We start from the raw sequence: 20,935 nt of genomic DNA on the forward strand, positions 1-20,935 counted from the left end.
TCCTGCACACTAGGGGTGATTTGCAGAAGTCATTTAACCTACAAATCTGCATGTCTTTGGAATGTGGGAGGAAACTGGAGCACCTAGACAAACCCATGTGGTCACAGGGAGAACGTACAAACCCCGGACAGATAGCGTCCGTCAGGATTAAATCCGGGTCACTGGCGCTAAAAGGCAGCAAGTCTACCACTGTGCCTTGTGCCTTGTGCCTTGGTAAGCATGACAATAATAAACTTTAACTTAGACAGATGAAAGAAATTCCTACATAGGCATTCAAAATCTGTGGGTATATGTACACCTACATTCAAGGTACAGCCTGTGATTGTAATTTTTGAAGGGATTCTGTGTGTTCTTACAGCTGTAAAACTTTGTACCAACAGAGGAATTCAATGACAAGATCCTTCGGCCCGAGCTGACTGATGACGAGAAGCAGTTTCTTCACAAGGAAGTGAAGGAAATCTATGAGACGTATTGTCTTGACGAGAGTGTCGACAAAATCAAATTTGATCCCTTCATTGTGGAAGAGATACAGCAGGGTAGGTTTGCCACAATAGATATTATGATTAAGATTGTAATGGGCATTTCATTTAACGATCTGTTCAGAGCTTTCACAGAGGTGTGGTGCTGATATCTTTGAATAGTTTGGGTTTCAAAGTATCTCTTTATTGAAGGATGTAATTGCTTTTAAAAACTCACTAAGTCCGTGTTTCTTACTGATTGATTGAATTGATCGGTACAGCATGGAAACTGGCCCTTTGACCCACTGAGTCTATGCCGACCATCGATCAGCTGTTCACACTAGTTCTATGTTATTCCACATTCCCATCCTCTCCCTACACACTAGCAGCAACTTAGAGCAATTAACCTATAAACCTGCCGTCTTTGGGATGTGGGAGGTAACTGGAGCACCAGGAGGAAACCCTCACATTCGCAGGGAGAACGTGCAAACTCCACACAGACAGCATGCAAGATCGGAATGGACCCCGGCTGTCTGGCACTGTGAGTCAGCAGCTCCACCACAGTGCTGCCCTTACTACCAATGAACATCCAACAGTAGAGGAGTGATCCTCTATCTCTGCCAAATTAATTCAGTGACAACTTTGCACGTTTTTTTTGTGCTTTAGAATTCGTGCATGTGTCAATTTGGTTTTGGCATTTGGATATTGGTATTCAATGTGGAATCAGTGCAGGCCAAGGAACAAAGTTGTGTTGAGTTCAAGATACAAGTTAGGATATCGAATTAGAGAGTCATCAAGTCGTACAGCATGGAAACAGGGCCTTCGGTCCAACTTACCCATGCCGACCAACATGCCCCATCTACACTTGTCCCACCTGCCTGCACTTGATCCATAACCCTCTGAACCTATCCTATCCATGTACCTGTCCAAATGTCTCTTAAACATTATGATAGTACCTACCTCAACTACCCCCATGCAGCTCATTCCATGTACCTACCACCCTTTGTGTAAAAAAAATAGTTACCCTTCAGGTTCCAATGAAAACTCCCCCTACTCTCTGCAAAAAACTATGCTTCTACCCAATGTATTCCTCTCATGATTTTATACACTTCTATAAGATCACCCCTCATCCTCCTGCGCTCCAAGGAATAAAGTCCCAGCCTGCTCAACTTATCCCTATAGCTCAGGCCCTCAACTCCTGGCAGCATCTTCGTAAATCTTCTCTGCACCCATTCCAACTTGACATCATCTTTCCGATAACATGATCCCGAGAATTGAGCACAATACTCTAAATGCAGGCTCACCAACATCCTAACTGCAACATGATCTCCCAACTATACTCGTGTACCTGATCTATTCCACTCATGATCTTATGCATCTCTATAAGATCACTCCTCTACTAGAGTTACTCTGGTTGAGAGCCAGGACACCGCCACATAATGGAGTGGGCACCTCCACTCCATAGTGGGCACCTCCACATAATGGCTCAGACATAATGGTTGCCTCCTGTGCTGTCATCTTTCTATGATTCTGTCAAAAGAATCAGCCCAAATGCATATGTTTGTGCATTTCTCTGAAATATTGTAATTGAAGAAAGCAAACAGTGTTTCAAAATAACAGAGACACAAGGAACTACAGATGCTGGTAAATAAAATAAAATAAAAACAAATAAAGACACAATGTGTTGGAGTAACTCAGCGGGCCAGACAGCTTCTCTGGAGAACATGAATCGATGATATTTTAGGTCTGGACCCTTCTTCCCTGATGGAAGGGGGGGGGGGGGGGGGGAGAAAAAGCTGGAAGAGAGGTGAGATCATGGACAAAGCCTGGCAAGTGATAGGTAGATACAGGTGAGCTACCCGTGGAATATCAGGTGCTGTTCTCGTTTTATGTGTGGCATCATTCTGGGAATGGAGAGTGCCCAGGATAGAAAGGTCAGTATGGGAATGGGAGGGGGAGTTAGCATCCGGGAGATCCAGCAAAAATGGTCGCCTAGTCTACGCTTGGTCTCGCCAACTGAAGGAGCACCTCATTCCGTTTATGTGGCTTACAACCTATCAGTATGACCATTGAACTGTCCAATTTTAAATAAATAACTGACAAACATTCTCTCCCTTATGAAGTGAGACTGAAAAAGGGTCCTGGCCCGAAATGTCACCTATCCATGTTCCACAGAGATGCTGCCTGATCTTTAAGTGCCTGTCCCAATTAGGCAATTTGTTTTAGGCGACTGCCGGCAACTGTCAAAGTCGTAGCAGATCGCAAAAATTTTATTTTACTCGACGACAATGCCGAGTCAGGTTGAGATTACAGCGTCTTCGGAAACATCGCAAAATTCCCACGCTGTCAATGCTTCTCCAGCATCCTAATTTTTGCTGAAATCACTGACAAGTCGGTAAGTACTTGAGAGTTTTGAACTATAACATCTTGTATGGGTTACTTAAAAACCAAGCTTCACTGTAACAAGGCATAAACTGGATTTGCTTCCAGTTTACTAATAGCTGTATTATAAAAAATAATTTAAAAAGTGGTTAAGTGGATTTTTGTGAAAAGTGTGTGGGCATTCTTTGAAAATGTACGGGAGATGCATATCTGGTTTCTGGGTTGCATATTTGGGTTGGGAGCCCACTTTAAATGTAATCGCTGATGGCCATAAACCTACGCTGCACGCCCTCAATAGCAAGAATATCCTTCCTCAAATTTGGAGACCAAAACTGCGCACAGTACTCCAGGTGCGGTCTCACTAGGGCCCTGTACAACTGCAGAAGGACCTCTTTGCTCCTATACTCAACTCCTCTTGTTATGAAGGCCAACATTCCATTAGCTTTCTTCACTGCCTGCTGTACCTGCATGCTTCCTTTCAGTGACTGATGCACTAGGACACCCAATTCACGTTGTACGTCCCCTTTTCCTAACTTGACACCATTCAGATAATAATCTGCCTTCCTATTCTTACCACCAAAGTGGATAACCTCACACCTCCAATCTACCTGTCAAATGTCCTGACGGTAAATAAATTGGTTAAACACAAGCATTTTGTGGTATTTTGAAATTACTATACTTATTTTAATATTATGTGCTTCTAAATGCATCTAAGAGAACCTGTCAAACCTGGGGACAGCATGCGACAGCGCCCGCAATAAGCAACGACACCTGGCGACAAGCCAGCTGTCGCCAAGAAATTTCACTATGGTTGATTTCTCAACGATGCGCTGTGATCCACTACGATTCTTGGAAGACTCCTCACGATAATGCCTGCGACACCCAGCGAGTCGCCGGCAGTCGCCTTAAAATCGCCTAAAGTGGGACAGGCCCTTTAATTTAGTTTAGCGATGTAGCGTAGAAACAGGCCCTTTGGGCCACCGAGCCCTTGGGCCAACTGAGTCCAACAATCCCCCACCCACTAGCATTATCGGAAAATTTGCAATTTACAGAAGCAAACCTATATTGCTTTGGAGTGATGGAAGAAACCCATGCGGTAATGGAGAGATCGTACAAACTCCGTACACACAGCACCCATAGGATTGAACCCGGGTCTCTGGTGCTGTGCCACCATGCCGCCCTGCTGAGTTACTCCATCACATTGTGTCTTTTCTATTGTGACTCTACTATTCATTGGCAGATTGCTACATCAGTTGTAATTTGTACGTGTAGAGAATGTGGCTGCACTCTGGAAGGGTATTATATTTAGTGGGCTCCGGTTTGACTTTGCAGTTGCAGAAGGCCCCTACAAGGATGTGGTGAAACTTCAGACCATGCGATGCTTGTTTGAAGCATATGAACACGTCATGAATCTGCTGGAGACGGTGTTTACACCTATGTTTTGCCATAGCGACCAGGTATGTAGACTCTGAGCAGCCGCCCTACATGTACTTTGCATCATGTGTACTCATTTCCACTTGAATGCCGGAATATATGTCAGGGGACTTGAATGGGAAACCACCTCAACATTGAATTCTACAATTTCAGGTAACTGACGTACTAACAACCACTCTCGCACTCTTTTTCTTCACCTCTGGTCTTTGTCCAATCACCTGCCCATCCAACCATCACCCCCACCCCCTCATCTGTATCCACCTATCAGTCTCACGAAGGCTCCCGACCTAAAACATAACCTATCAATGTTCTCCAGAGATTCTGCCTGGCCCGTTGGGTTACTCCAGCCCTTCGTGTCTTTTTTATAAACAAGCTTCTGCTTCCATCTATCACTTGCCAGCAGTACCGGATTAACCTAGTAGCAAAAGTAGCATATGCTACGGGCCCCGCATTTTCGAGGGCACCGCACTCGCTTAATCTGGCCCTGTTTGCCAGGCTTAGTCCTGCTCCCACCTCTCTTCCAACTTTCCCCACTACTATCAGTCTAAAAGGGGTCCTGATCGAAAACATCACCTAAGTTTGTTCTCCAGAAATGCCTGACTAGCTGAGTTGCTCCAACGCTTTGTGTCTTGTTTTGTAAACCAGCATCTGCACTTCCGTGTTTCTTTGTTTAAATGTTACTTAATTCACTGGGCATGATTTGGGGCTGTCTTGGCAAGTCCAGCAGCATAATCAAGGACCAGTCTCACCACGGTCACTCCCTCTTCTTTCCTCTCCCATCAGGCAAGAGATACAGAAATTTGAAAACACATACCCCCTTCTTCTTATTGTGTCCACAACATGCTAGATATTGTGTTTCAGCCAAAACTGAACACAACTCTTAGCAATATCATTGTTCTCTGCGAGAGTCCTCAGCTTTGCATTCGTGCTCCAATAGAGGACATCTCAATAGGTGCTCCATAGTTTGCGGTTCAGTGCCACATATGTAGATGACGTCTTCAGTGTCTATATAACCCCACTTCTTAAGAGTCGCTTTACAACGATCAGTACCAGCTCTCAGTCTGTTGAGACATTTCCATTCAGCCCAGCTTGATTCGGCACCAGGAGGAAGTTCTTCCTTGGCGCTTATGGACATGGATGTCGTGGATGGGAGATTGGCTAGTCTCTCTTCCCATAATGCAACTCTAGTACCTTCAGCTTCAGCATTTGGTTCAACTTCGTTGAGGAAGCTTTTCCTGGATTTTAGCCGACTCTTTGCGGGTTCATGGCCGAATAGGGATGTGGTGCATCTGTGGTCTGGCGAAGGTCTTCTCTACTGCTTACTGCGCTGCGACAAATCTGGTGGCGCTATACCAAATAGTATGTATGGGCTATCAGTTGATGTGGGTCTAAGACATCCAGTGATAAGGCGGCAGGTTGTATTGATGGCTGGATCAATCTTCTTAGCATGGGCTGATCTTTCCCAGACTGGGCATGCATACTCTGCTGTTGAGTAGCAACAGGCCAAGGCAGTTGATCATGGAGTGTCAGGAATTGCGCTGCATCTTATTCCAGTAAGTTTGCTGACAATGGTGTTTCTTGCACAGACTTAAGCTTTTGTCTTCTCAACATGGGTCTTGAAGGAGCGACAATGATCTAAGGTGGCTCCTAGATATACTGGGTGATCGCAGTTTTCTAGAGGGGTACCAGACCAGGTGACGTTCAGTCAGCGTTTGGCTTCTCGGTTGCGCAGATGGAATGCACAAACATGTGTCTTTGATGGATTTGTAAGGAGGTGGTTCTCTTCGTAATAAGGTGTTAATTTGTTGAGGGCATTTGGGAGTCGTTCTTCAACAGCACTGAAGTCAGTGTCTTGGGCAGCTACACCAAGGTCGTCTGTATAGACAAAGCGAAATGTACCTTCACTTCTAGGTTGGTCGTTAGTGTAGATGTTGAAGAGTATTGGTGCAAGCACACTTCCCTGTGGTAGTCCGTTCTTGAGTTTCCGCCATCTGCTCTTCTTACTACCCAGTTCGACAAAGACGTACCTGTTCTCGAGCATCCTTTCAATCAATTCTGTTAGACGGATGTCCTTGGTAAGCTCCAGGATCTTGTGGAGAAGGCATCTATGGTTAACAGTGTCATAAGCAGCTGAGAGGTCGACAAACACAACACCACAAACACATACCCCCTGAATGTATAAGACTTGTTGCCTTCGAAGAGGTGTTACTGTGTCATAGTCATTTCTTGGCTCCTCAGGTCCTGCCTGGCCGTGTTGACAGCTTGGTAATCTGTCTACTTGAAGCAAACTGTTTCTTCTTCAGACTGATTCACGTTCGCCAGAGATTCCTGACCCGCTGAGTTACTCATATGGGTAGGTTTCAATGACACCCTCCCCCTCTCATCCTTCTAAACTCCACCACATACAGGCCCAGAGCCATCAAATGCTTTTCATATGTTAACCCGAAAAAAGCTTTTCACTGTACACATGACAATAAGCTAAACTCAACTCAATCATTGCCTGAGCTGAAATGTGGGTTATAAGTTGATGTGCTCCACAATTGATATGTTCACTTTTTCCTTCTCCACAGTACTTCAGATATCTGTTGACGGGGGCAGAGTCACCCACACGCAACTCCAAGTCCAATAGGTGAGACTAGCTGAGTTAATGCTAAACACAACTAATGGCATGTGGTTTTGATTTCACTCTGCAGTTACTGATGTGCTTTCTATTGCCTGTGAGCTGCTGAGGACTATCTGTTCTTCATAAATTTATAATCAATGACCAAACACTGCAAATAAATCTAACCTTCAGGAAACCTCAAACAAAGTTAATGGAATTCAGCACTCAAAATTCAGCGCATTTTCAGAGACAAAGATCAACAAAGTGCAACTGATTTGCTCTCATAAAAAGACAAAAAGTGCTGGAGTAACTCAGCGGGTCAGGAAATGATCATATTTTCAGCCTGGCTATCTGCAATCCTTTACATAGCAATGGATCAACTTTAGAACAGAGAGGGACCTACAGTGCCCCCCTTAATGTTTGGGATACAGACCCAACATTTATTTGCCTCTTTACTCCACAATTTGGGATTTGTAATAGACAAATTCACTTGTGGTTAAAGTGCACATTGTCTCGGGTTGTTTTGAGTTGGGATCTTTCTTCAGTTTGATTGTGTGTGTGTGTGGGGAAGAAAGCTGGAAGAGAAGTGGTGCAGGACAAAGCGTGACAGGTGAACACAGGCGAGGCGGGAGGGATGTTTGATAGGTAAATGGTTGGACAAAGGCCAGAGATGAAAAAAGGAGCAGGTGTAAGACAAAAGGGTTGAAGAGTTTCCAATTGGGATGACTGAGGAAGGAATGTAGGTGGAAAGGAAGGGGGGTGGGATGGGGGGGGGGGAGATATTGGTGCAGGTCCAGGTGGACCACAGGGGAGGGGAGGGGGGGGGGTGTATGGGGGAGAAAGGGTATGGGGAGGGTGCATTGTCACGTGCACATACATCCACTAAGAAGCAAGATCTGCTGGAGGAGCTTAGTGAGTCGAGCAGAGACTGTGGAAGGATTGTTGCTCTAGATTCCAGCATCTGCAGTCCCTTGTGTCTCCAGAACAATTCAGACCTTTCCCATGTCATCGATTTCCATACACAGGTTATGTTTTTGGTCCTTAACAGATCTTTCCTTTTCTCTTGCTCTTTATGATCTAACAACATATTTTTGATCTTTTGATTTTATTTTCATACCCTTTATTTGTTTCTCTAACTTCTAATTTCACCCCCAGCTTTCTATGTACAGATCTCTGGGTCTGTCACAAGCTTCCCTTATTTTTGTCTTACCCTGCTCACTGCAACTTATCATCCAACTTAGCCCAATGAATTGAGGTTTCAAAGTTTACAGAAAGCCAAAGTTACTCCGTATTGCTCCGAATAAGACTTTAAAAAAGTACAAGAAATTGTATAAACTTTAAATGTCCATTTGTTTCGCTCATTAATTGTGTACTTTTTTCATTTTGTGTGCGTGTGTGTGAATGCATGGGTTGGTGTGTGTGCGTGCGTGAGTGGGTGCGTGTGCATGTGCGTGTGTGTGAGTGTAGTGTGTGGGCGTGGGTGGGTGGGTGTACATAGGCGGGTGTGAGCGTGCATGGGTGGGTGTGGGCATGAGTGTGTAGGCGTGCTTGGGGCCGCTTGGGTGGTGGTGTGTGGGCATGCTCGTGGGTGCCTATGGGTGTGTGGGTTGGTGGGCGGGTGTGTGCGTTGGTGTGGTTGTGGGCAGGTGTGTGCGCGCATGGGCGGGTGTGTGCGTACCTGGGTGGATGGGTCCGTGGGTGTGCACTGGGGTGTGGGTGTGCGCTGGTGCGTGCGCGCCTGGGTGGATGGGTCCGCGTGCGTGCCTGGGTGGATGGGTCCGTGTGCGTTGGTGTGCGCTGGGGTGTGGGTGTGCACTGGTGCGTGGGGAGGTGTGTGCGCACCTGGGCGGGTGTGTCGCACCTGGGTGGATTAGTCCGTGTGTGTGGGGGGGTGTGTGCTGTTGTCTTGTCTTGGTGTTTGTCTTGTGCTGCGTGATGTCTAACTCCTTGTGCCTGTTGCAGAAGTAGCCTCAATTTGGATGATTTTCGGTAAGTATACTTGCAGCATGTTGAGAATATATCTTCTCCTTGAATGTCACTTGATCGCAGCAATCACACACTTCAGATCACATGCCATTTTTGCAGAGCACCATTGTAATGCTTACTACAGCTTCTGCCTTTATAACAAGCTGAATATATTTTTGCAGATCAATTTTAAAATATACATTTTCAAGTAAAATGCTAAAGATATTTTCCCTCTGGCTTTGTTCTCTGTAACAACTTGACGAATCTAATGTATAATGATAAAAGTAACGCACATTGAGCACCTCTATCCTTGAATACCATGGAGTGTTTGAAGGCCCTGTACTTGCTGGTATTTAGAAGGATAAGGGGGAATCTCATTGAAGCTTGCCGAATAATGAAAGGCCCGGATAGAATGGATGTGAAGAGGATGTTTCCAGTAGTGGGAGTCTTGGACCAGAGGGCACAGCCTCAGAATAAAGGGACTTGCCTTTAAAGCGGAGGTGAGGAGGAATTTCTTTAGCCAGAGGGTGGTAAATCTGTGGAATTCATTGCCACGGACAGCTTGGAGGCCGTCAGTGGGTATTTTTAAAGATGTGATTGACAGGTCCTTCATTAATGTGGGAGGCAAAGGTTACAAGGAGAATGGGGTTGAGGAAAAAATAGATCAGGCCATGATCGAATGGCAGAGCAGACTGAATGGGCCAAATGGCCTAATTCTGCTCCTGAACCACTCATTCAGTAACAATGTCACTTTATCAATGTATCGGCAACCAGAACCACAGGGGTGAATCATTTTTATGTCAAATAGTCCAGCAACTCGGGACTTAATAAAAACATGAAACCAGAGAAGAGTAACTAGCATCATGTAAATTCAGATGCACATCTGTTCAGCTCAGCAGAAGTGCACTGCTTGGTATGGTTTGCAGCCACAAGGGGCTAGATCGTGTGTGGAGCACCTGCAGTCAGGATTGAACCTGGGTCTGCCGCAGTTGTTCTTCTTGCGTTTGAGGCAGCAGAGGTTATGTAGCCCTCCAGGCGCGGTAGCCAGTGCAATGTGCTGTTGTCGAGGGCCGTGAGGTCTACCTCTCCACCAGGAGGATGGAGGACAGTGCAGTCGAAAATGATGTGCTGCCCTGTTTGCTGGTCTGCTCCACACACGCAGACTGCTGATGAACGCAACCCCCAATGATGCATGTTGGCGTTGAACCGGCCGACCCCTGTGCAGAGCCGGTTCAGGGTGAACGACTCTTTGCGGGGCATGTCCGAGCCGGGTGGGGCTGTGGTGTTCGGTGCGACAGTGAATTGAGGAGGTCGCCATGTCTGTTCCCAGCTGGTTCTCCATGCTCCTAGTATGTTGAAACCGGAGCCACAGAGGGTCGCTGCATGATGGGAGAAAGGGCGACGAGATGACAGGCGTTGAGGTCCCAGTTGCTGTGAATCCTGGGCGAGGTGGTGCAAAGGATGTTTGGTGTCCGATGGGTCTTGCACACCAGCCTATGAGTGAAGAACTCTCTGCGCAGCTTGGCGGGTGCGATACCTGCGAGCACCGGCAGGAGATCCGTCGGAGTAGGGCGTAGGCAGGCAGTGATAATCCGCATGGTGTGTTGAGGGTGGCGTCTAGCTTGCTAGTAGGAGCGCTGCGGCACCATGCTGGGGCGGCGTACTCAGCGGCGCTGTACACGAGTGCAAGAGCACTGGTTCGAAGAGTAGATGTCCTGGCGCCCCATGATGATCCGGCCAAGCAACGCAGGAGTTTGTTCCGTGCTGAGACTTTAGCACGGAGAGCTTCAAGGTGTCGCTTGTAGGTCAGCTGCCGATCTAGTTTCACCCCTAGGAATGTAGGAAATGGGTTGTAGTGTAGGGGTGACCCATTGAGGTGATGCAGTGATGCAGCGGCTCTACCAGCTATGCTACTTACCGCCTTTTTTCTGTACAAGTTTAGATTTTTATTAATGAAAGAACAGGGAAGTGTATTGATAAGTTTACTGGTAAAAAGTTATAGCCTGTTATAAAGGCAGAAAGCTTTGCAGCCTGAATGTCTGTCCCCAGAATGTACATGAATGTGGAAGCAAGCAGCTGGCCTTAGACCACTCTCATTAATGAATGCAAGTGCTGACGCTAACATGTATCTGTTTCTTTCTTACTGATTAATGCTGCCTGTTGGATTCTATATTAAAAAAATTGTGTGTTAGCCCTGGACAGGAATTTAAGCAGTGCACTGAGTCTGCATCTCTAGGGCAAGCTGCCTCCATGAATCAAGGGCCTTCATCTGCATCTGTTTTCCCTTATGTCCAGTCAATTCTAACACTTCCATCTGGCATTTTACCTTCTCTCCCTGCTGCTATAATGTAAGTCAGGGTCCATTCATCCCGCCTGCATTTGTCAAGACTGTCTCATGCCAAACATTAAAATGTACATTTTCTATATTGAGGGTTTCATTGGTGATTTGCTTTTTTGGTAAATGGCTTGGTTAAAGCTGAAGGTTTGGTTTATAATATGTACTTGTCTTTATTATTAAAGTCTAAGAAAGCAAAATGATCGGAATTGCGGTTGAGGGTTCCACTGGGTCATTTTATAGAATGATAATTGATGGCTACTTTCTCATTTGGGAGGAGATACTCTTGAAATTCGGGGTCTTATTTAGGCCCGAGCAACATTAACCCGCCCTGTGGAGCTTTCACAGCAAACAAGCATTTCTCTGAATCATTTAGCACAGAAGAAATAAGGAAATGCAGATGTTGGTTTACAAAAAAAAAGACACCAAATCCTCTAGAATCTCAGCAGGTCAGGCAGAATCACTGGATTCGCCCCCCCCCCCTCTGGAACCCCCTTCTCACCTGTATCCACCTATTGTCAGGCTTTGTCCTGTCCCTCCTCTCTTCCAGCTTTCTTTCCACACCCCCTCCTCCTTTGTCCTGATCTGAAATGTCAATTGTTCATGTGCTAAAGAGATGCTGCCTGAGGTACTCCAGCACTTTGTGTTGTTTTTTTTAAGCACAGGAGAAGATCATTTGATTCTCTTTGACTTCATCTGTTAGAGTTTTACAATTTGACCCCCTCTCTTTCACTCACAGTCAGGCAATTTTGACCACTGCCCTTTGTCTCGGTGGACACCAGATCAATGTGTAGGAAGGTTTATAACAAAGATAGACACAAAATGCTGGAGTAACTCAGCAGATCAGGCAGCATCTCTGGAGAAGTAGGATGAGTGACGTTTTGGGCCGGAACCCTTCTTCAGACTGAAAGTAGTGATGAGGGGAGCTAGAGGTAGAAAAAGGCCAGAACAAAGCAAGGCCGGCAGATGACCAAGGACGGATGGAGTCCATAATGGCCCATTTTTGGCTGGGGTAATAATGAAGGGATACAGGGATGCGAACAGTGGAACTAGTAGGATGTCTAGGGTGGGCAGGGGGTGAAAAAAGGGAATGCAAGGGTTACTTGAAATTAGAGAAATCTATTTTCATACCACTGGGTTGTAAGCTGCCCAAGTGAAATATGAGGTGCTGTTCCTCCAGTTTGTTTGTGGCCACAAAATGACATTGGAGGGGGCCCAGGACAGAAAGGTTAGAATGGGAAGGGGAGTTAAAATGTTTGGCGACTGGGAGATTGTGTCTATTTGTATATAGAAAAACTCATATCCACTCGGGTTCCCTTGGCAGTTGCCTGACAATAAGCGGAGCAGACTCGATGGGCCAAACGGCCTAATTCTACTCCTGTGTCTTATGGTATTTTGAGCTTTAGCTTCTTGCTGGAAATTCCTCTGCTTGTTTGTTGAGGTGGTTTCTAATTGATACCGACCAGCAGATTGCAAATTGTTGCCTGTGTGCCAAGAATTAGAAAAGTTGTCTATACTTTTAATTTAGCATTAAAGTGTGACATGTGAAAGAAGACATCAGCTGAATTCTGAACTTAGTTATGCTGCAAGGATTGGAATAGTGCCTCTCCTGACTACCAGCTGAAGATATGGGGGTGCAAATCACTTGAACCAGCTGAAGGTTTTAACTGAAGGTTCACACAAAAAGCGAGAGTAACTCAGCAAGTCAGGCAGCATCTGTGGAGAACATGGATACGTGACGTTTCGGATCGAGACCTTTCTTCAGACATTTATTCTTCAGACATTTATAAGGGTTAACTGTTTGTGCAGCCAAGTAAATACATTGCTGTACAAATTGAGAAAATAAAGAATGACTGAAACTGACTATTAGATCTTGTATTAACCTTAGGCGGTGGCCAAGAATAAAACCTTTTAGTTTAGTTTATTGTCATGTGTTAAGTGAAAAACTCTTTGTTGTGTGCTCTCCAGTCAGTGGAAAGAGAATACATGATTACAATCAAGCCTTCCACAGTCTACAAATACAGGATCAAGAGAATAACGTTTAGTGCAAAATAAAGTCCAGCAAAGTCCAATTAAAGATAGTTCACGGGTCTCCAATAAGGTAGATGGGAGGTCAGGGCCGATCTCTAGTTGGTGATAGGATGGTTCTGTTGCCTGATAACAGCTGTAAAGAAACTCTCACTGAGTCTGGATGTAGGCGTTTTCACACTTCTGTACCTCTTGCCTGATGGGAGTTGGGATAAGAGGGAGTGACTGGGGTGAGGGAGGGTGAATTACTTGAACCTGGTTTCCAATGGATGTGTTTTGGCAAAATACCTAAAAGGAAATAATAAATATGAAGTAAAAAAAATAGACAAAGTGCTGGAGTAACTCAGTGGTCAGGTCACATCTCTGGAGTGACATTGTGGGTCAGGACACTTCTTCAAATGTCACCTATCTGCTGCTGCCTGACCCGCTGAGTTACTCCAGCACTTTGTGTCCTTTAGTGTAAACCAGCAACTGCAGTTCCTTATCTATATACTAAAACTCTTGTTTGTTATCTTGTATGTGACTGAACTTCAGCCAAAACGGCACACGATAGCACGACAATTTTAGGCCCACCTTACTCACCATTATCTCTTTAGTGATAATGCAAGTAGTTTTATTGAAATCGGTGTTATATTTTTAAAGTTATTCACATTTTTAAGTTTAGAGGGAGGGGGGAGGGGGAGGGGGAGGGGGGGGTTGAGGGGAGGGTTGAGGGGAGGGGGGTGGACAGGGTGCTGCACCAATGCAGGAGAGGTTCGGGCCCAAAGTGGGTCCACTTTGCCTAGTTTCTACATAAATGTGAAGTAATTTAGTATCAAACCCCACCTGTGGAAAGTTAACGGAAATACGTTCCGTTTATTAACGCAGTCCACTATTTTGAAGTCAATATTGTGGCTCAGTATGTTTTAGAAAATATTCTAGTCCATTTGATAACTTGTTAAATTGTGATTTTCTTTAAAATATTTATTTTGGGGATACTGATTAAAAAATGTATTTAGAAGTGCTTTATCAGATGCATGTAGTTGGAGCAGATGCAGCAAATGCAAAACGTGTACTCGAATGACCTAGTTGATAAATTAATTTGTGTGCTTAAACAGCTGTTGATAATGGTGCATGCAGATGGATGGAAACTTCAGACACCAGCACGAGCTGAAGTTCATTGCATTGCATGTTCTACAGTGACCCATGATTGTGCTAATTTCAGCTAAAGGACTTACTGATCGATTTTCATCTGGTGTCACCCAGGGGTTCCAATAAACGAGGCGAGACTTTTGGAATAAGTCGGATCGGTAGCAAGATTAAAGGAGTATTTAAAAGCACGACGATGGAAGGAGCCATGTTGCCTAATTACGGAGTGCGGGAAGACGATGATGATTCTGTGAGTAATGCTGGGTCGTTGGCATCTAATGCGGAAACTGTTTCAGAGATACAGCGTGGGTACCAGCCCTTCAACCCACCGAGTCCGCGCCGTCCAGCAATCACCCATACACTAGTTCTATCCTACACACTAGGGACAATTTACAAAAGGCAATTGGAATGTGGGATGAAACCAGAGCACCCGGAGAAAAACCCACATAGTCACAGGGTGAACATACAAACTCTGTACAGGCAGCACCATAGCACGGATCGATCCTGGGTCTTTGGCGCTGTAAAGCAGCAACTCTACCGCTGCGCCATTGTGCCGCCCTTTTTTCAGGTTTTACTTGTGCATTTTGGTATTTCTAAACTAAACAACGAGAAGAAATACTTTATAGTAAATACATACATGCTTTTTTGTAAATACCCACAAGATGTTGATGAATAGAAACGTACTGCGGCTTCCCACTGGTTCAACAGATTATGATATCATATGCTATCAAAATGGATGTGTTTCCAGAATGGATCTGACACCATGTACAAAGGTTCGTGTTCATCTGTTATTGGAAATCCAAATATTCTCCAATCTAGAAATTAGAAGTTGTCAAACCTCTCTCCTCTAGAGGGCTCTCCTGCACAAGTGCTCCTCCTTGCTGTTCCTCTGCCATGATAAGCTTTCTTTAACATTGCTTGTGTGATAAGATTGTTTTCTTTATCGCAGCAAAGGGTTTATACCTCTTACTTCATTTGCTTCTCTAATTTCCTTCTAAAGATCTGGACTCCAGGGATAAGATTACACTGACCAGTAGAACCCTCCCTGATTCCATGCGTGTGCTAAAACAGAGATGGCCGCATGTTCCACAGGAGTGAGGGTAACACAGAGCCTGCCTTGAAACTTACTGGACACTTCCCAGAAATGCCATGAATAGCCATATTGAGCATGAACTTGTGCTGACCGTTCTTTCCTTTCAAGACCCTGTACCTTTGATGCCATCTGATAAGGAGGAGATAAGACTTTGCCTTCCATCACAGTGAGGGTATGCCTAGAGCAATCACTGTGATGGCTGTTTTGTGTAAAAAATTGTATCTGTGTGTCTTGTGTTCTTTAATGTCTACTGCCGGACCCTGACGTGAGAGGACGCTGGCGTTGATTATTCGCCGCTTTTCCGTCAGGATAGTTTGTCTGTTTGTCTGTTTGTTTCTATGTTAATTGTATTTGTAAAGCGCTTTGTGCATGTGTTAAGGCGCTATATAAAATAAATATATTATTATTATTATTATCTGTATAACTCAGACATCCATTCATTCTTGCTTGGAAAGTTCTCTTCTACAGCTTATGATATCATAATCTGTTGAACCAGTGCGAAGCCACGGTACATTTCTATTCAGCAATATTAAGTATAGGTGAATGTGGTTATTTGCCATGAAGCATTTCATCTTTGTTTAGTTTTAGTTTTGGAGATACAGTGTGGAAACAGGCCCTTCAGCCCACGGAGTCAGCGGCGACCAGCGATCACCCACATGCTAGTTCTATCCTACACATGAGGGACAATTTTCAGAAGCCAATTTACCCATAAACCTGTGTGTATTTGGAATATGGGAGGAAACCGAAGCACCCAGAGAAAACCCATGTGGTCACAGGGAGAACGTACAAACTTTGTACAGACAGCACCCGAGGTCGGGATCGAACCTGTGTCTCTGGCACTGTAAGGCAGCAACTCTACTGCTGCAACACTATGCCGTCCAGTTTAGAGCTACAACATGGAAACAGGCCCTTTGGCTCACCAAGTCCACGCTGACCATCAATCACCCGTTCACACTAGTTCACTAGTTCGATGTTATACCACTTTCTCATCCACTCACTGCACATTAGGGGAATTTTTTTATGGAAACCAGTTAACCATCTTTGGGATGTGGGAGGAAATGGGAGCACACAGAGAAAACCCGTGGGGTCAAAGGGAGAACATGCAAACTCCACACAGACAGCACCCAACGTTGGGATCGAACCTACATCTCTGGCGCCAGCTGTGCCACTGTGCCACACTTTCATAATTTCATAACTTCCACCATGATTTCACAATGTTCGTGTTTTCTAGGAGATGAATTAAACCATTTGTCCCATCAAGTCTACTCCGCCAGTCAATCATGGCTGATCGATCTTTCCCTCTCAACCCCATTCTCTGGATATTTACCTGCATGTTTTTGGTGGACGTTGATATTTGATGATGATTGTGCCCCAGCATAAGATTGACACCTCCTTCAACCCTCACTGTTGCAGGTGGAAGAGGCAACAGTGGTGTCGGAGGACGATTTACTTGAAGAACTGGCAATAACTCCCAATGCTCACCGCAACCTCTCTGAATGGAAAATAACTATTCCATATGTAGACTTTTTCTTTGACAACAAAAAAGAGAAAGTTCCAGTCTTCTGTATCGATGTTGAACGGAATGATGAAGGGTCAGGTAAGTATCGACTTTTTAAACTTGATACTGTGCAGAAACAGACCCTTCGGCCCATCAAGCTGGTGCTGACCAGCGATTGTCCCGTACACCAGCACTACGCTACACAGCGATGGTGATCTGTACGGGCAAATTGGCAATGATCAGAATAGCTTCACCACCTTACAATGTGAAACCAGTGAGAACAAATCTTACGGAGTAACTCAGCGGGTCAAGCAGCGTCTCCAGAGAACATGGATAGGTGATGTTTTGGGTCTTTCCATATTCTCCACAGATGGTGTCTGACTCGATGAGTTACTCCAGCACTTTGAGTCTTTTTTTTGTAAACCACCATTTGTAGTTCCTTGCATCTACAACAGATTTTCTTGTTGGTTCACAGACTTTCAACTGTACATAATAAAACCTTTTGACACAAACGTAATTTATTAAGATAGAGGATTTGGAAAGGAGTGAATTTGCTGACTGCACTGTTGCAATTGTTGTAACCGAACTGTGGCCCTGTTCATAAACCAGTCTTGGGGGAGCAACCAGAATTGAGATAGAGCTGGAGGAACATAGAACAGTGAAGCACAGGATTTCATCCACAGTTTCTGTGCCACACATGCCAAGACATTAGACGTTAGAGATACAGTGTGGAAATAGTTCCCTTAGCCCAACGAGTCCGCACTGACCAGTGATCACCCCGTACTCTAGCTCTATCCTACACACCAGGGACAATTTTACTGAAGCCAATAAATCTATAAACCTGTATGTCTTTGGAGTGTGGGAGGAAACCAGACCGTAGAAAACCCATGGGGTCACAGGGAGAACGTACAAACTCCATACAGACAGCACCCGTAGTCAGGTTCGAACCTGGGTCTCTGGCGCAGTAAGGCAGCAACTCTACCGCAGGTGCCACTGTGCCAGAGGACCAACTCTTCAGGAAGTAGAAACAAGGAACTACAGGTGCTGGCTTACACAAAGGAACAAAGAGTTAGGTTAACTCAGTGGGTCAGGCAATCTGTTGTAGAGAACGTAGATAGGTGACGTATTGGGTCGAGACACTTCTTCAGACAGGAAGTGATGAAGTTGTACATCCGTGACTTCGCTCGATCTCCGGTGTCAATGAAGCAGCTATAATTATATCCACAAGAATTATTCTTTTTGAATGAACTTATTTTGCCTTTCTCAGTAGATTTCTTTTTTCTTTTCAGAGGGACGTGAAAGTGAACGTTGCTCTGTTTACCGGAGATATTTTGAATTCTACGTCCTGGAGTCCAAGCTGACAGAGTTTCATGGTAAAGTGTGGTAGAACACTTAATGAATCCAATCAGTAACTTCACTCGCGTGTTCGTAAAAGGACAGTATAGTGGCGTGCTAATATCAGTGTAAAGATGTAATCTGCTTCATAATTACATCCAGGTTCTGAGGTAGTGATTCCCATGTTTGGTTAAATCTGTGCATGCTGCTATCTCACTTTAAAATCAACATTCATGATAGACAATAGGTGCAGGAGTAGGCCATTCAGCCCTTCGAGCCAGCACCGCCATTCAATGCGATCATGGCTGATCACTCTCAATCAGTACCCCGTTCCTGCCTTCTCCCCATACCCCCTCACTCCGCTATCCTTAAGAGCTCTATCCAGCTCTCTCTTGAAAGCATCCAACGAACTGGCCTCCACTGCCTTCTGAGGCAGAGAATTCCACACCTTCACCACTATCTGACTGAAAAAGTTCTTCCTCATCTCCGTTCTAAATGGCCTACCCCTTATTCTTAAACTGTGGCCCCTTGTTCTGGACTCCCCCAACATTGGGAACATGTTTCCTGCCTCTAATGTGTCCAATCCCCTAATTATCTTATATGTTTCAATAAGACCCCCCCCTCATCCTTCTATATTCCAGTGTATACAAGCCTAATTGCTCCAGCCTTTGGATGGTCGCCTGTTCCTCAAGAAAGTATGTTGGGAAACTTGCTATATTTGAAGGTTCATGAATCGGAAGGAAAGACACCACAGGAATTTAACGCCGAGAATGTTAGCAAGGCTGCAATTTATTTCCCCGGATTTAGAAATGTGGTGGAGTTACGTCAAGTGTGTTTAATTGTCATAGGTACCAGCACAATGAAAATCTTACTTGCAGCAGCTTAATGGGCCTGTAAATGTAATACGCACAGACAAATAAAATTAGTTTAGTTTGGAGATACAGCACGGAAACAGGCCCTTCAACCCACCAAGATTTAATTTGTAGTAGCTTAGCAACTGACTGAATCAGATGTTGACTGAAAAATGTAGAGCTGAGTATGTTTTGCTTAGTATACTTTATTTCACATGTGCACTTAGTTAAGGAAATTTTGGAAATGCAAGTAAACAACCTTTTGTTTGTATATCTCTAACTGAAGATTGCAAGTTCTGGATAGTGAGGCTGGTCAATATAGTTTGTGTAATTCCATTTCAAATGTATAGCTAGTTAGGTGAATCAGTGACTAAATAGTGACTTGACAGAATCTTTATAAATGCCACTTCAGATCCTTCAGAAAACAGTGAGCAGACGATATTGTTTCATGAGGAGTTTGGGTTTTATAAACTGTCTAGATGGCTTCTAAACAGTATCTAGTTTGAGTAAGTTTGATGTGCTTAAAGATTTGTCTCTGATGGGTTCATTTCTAATGGGCATCACACAAATTCTTCCGTTTCGCTAACATTTCAGGTTGAAAGCTGTAAAGATACAGAAGTGTTTGTGCTTCATTTTTTTGTTTGTGTTCTACTAGGATCTTTCCCAGATGCACAGCTTCCTTCAAAGAGACTTATCGGACCCAAGAACTGTGAATTTTTGAAATCCAAGCGAGAGGAGTTTCAAGAATATCTGCAGGTACGTCCAGAATAACTTGCACGTACCTTACAATTTGCTAATAGGTGCTCCAGTTTCCTCCTACACCCCAAAGACATGCAGGTTGGTAGGTTAGTTGGCCTCTGTAAAATTCCCCCTAATGTGTAGGAAGTGGATAACATAGAACTAATGCGAATCAATGGTTAGTGTGGATCTCTAGGCCGAAGAGTCTGCTCCGCCATTTGATCATGGTTGATCTATTTTTCCCATTCTCCTACCTTCTCCCCATAACCTTTGACATCCTTACTGATCAAGAACCTGTCAATCTCTGCTTTAAAAATATCCATTGGCTCACCCTCCACCACAGTCTGGCAATGAATTCCACAGATTCACCATCCTCTGGCTGAAGAAATTCCTCCCATCTCCACTGCAAAGGTACATCCTTTTATTCTGAGGCTGTGCCCTCTGGTCCTAAACTGTCCCACTGCTGTCCCAAACATCCTCTCCACATCTACTTTATCGCGGCCTTGTGGTGGGACATCCCTCTCTGAAGTTGTTGAACAATCCAAAGACGTACAGGTATGTAGGTTAATTGGCTGGGTAAATGTAAAAATTGTCCCTAGTGGGTGTAGGATAGTGTTAATGTACGGGGATCGCTGGGCGGCACGGACTTGGTGGGCCGAAAAGGCCTGTTTCCGGCTGTATATATATGATATGATATGATATGAATCCGCCCCAGGAGATGAATTTGCACCTCAGTGAACACTGAAGAGTGTGACCCCATTACAGGAAGGATGTGCAGGCTTTGGAGAGGGTGAAGAGGAGGTTTACCAGCTACCAGGAACCCACCCATACACCTGGAATATTCAATGTCTGTCTCGGGCATCATCTGTTTGCCCTGCTCTTGCTTTCAGCCATTCTGTTATTCTCTCAACCCTTCTTGCCTTGTCATCTCTCTCTTTCAAAAAGGCGTTCCCTTGAATACATGTACGTTTAAAGGACTGTAAACACAAAATTGTCACTTATCTTTGAGGTATCGCTTGGCTCCATATCTGATGTCTGATAATGTTTTTGGGATCCACCCTAGGGCGTTTTTCTGCTGATTGCTGATT

The 20,935-nt window shown here is 44.7% G+C and overlaps 1 protein-coding gene across 4 annotated transcripts in view; it reads left to right on the forward strand.

Moving 5' to 3' along the window:
- The window catches only part of snx14 (sorting nexin 14), a 66,695-nt gene that overhangs the window by 20,978 nt on the left and 24,782 nt on the right, over positions 1-20,935 (forward strand). For 3 of the 4 annotated variants that reach the window (XM_078405144.1, XM_078405141.1, XM_078405143.1), the window contains exons 13-20: positions 381-536; positions 4,173-4,297; positions 6,845-6,903; positions 8,839-8,865; positions 14,450-14,582; positions 16,839-17,022; positions 18,213-18,296; positions 19,765-19,865. In XM_078405144.1, the coding sequence (XP_078261270.1) occupies positions 381-536; positions 4,173-4,297; positions 6,845-6,903; positions 8,839-8,865; positions 14,450-14,582; positions 16,839-17,022; positions 18,213-18,296; positions 19,765-19,865 (869 nt within the window). The remainder of the gene's footprint in view (positions 1-380; positions 537-4,172; positions 4,298-6,844; positions 6,904-8,838; positions 8,866-14,449; positions 14,583-16,838; positions 17,023-18,212; positions 18,297-19,764; positions 19,866-20,935) is intronic. The other variant, XM_078405142.1, reaches the window with a different exon arrangement.

The sequence above is a fragment of the Rhinoraja longicauda genome, chromosome 9 (assembly GCF_053455715.1).
Source record: "Rhinoraja longicauda isolate Sanriku21f chromosome 9, sRhiLon1.1, whole genome shotgun sequence".
NCBI classification, from domain to species: domain Eukaryota; kingdom Metazoa; phylum Chordata; class Chondrichthyes; order Rajiformes; family Arhynchobatidae; genus Rhinoraja; species Rhinoraja longicauda.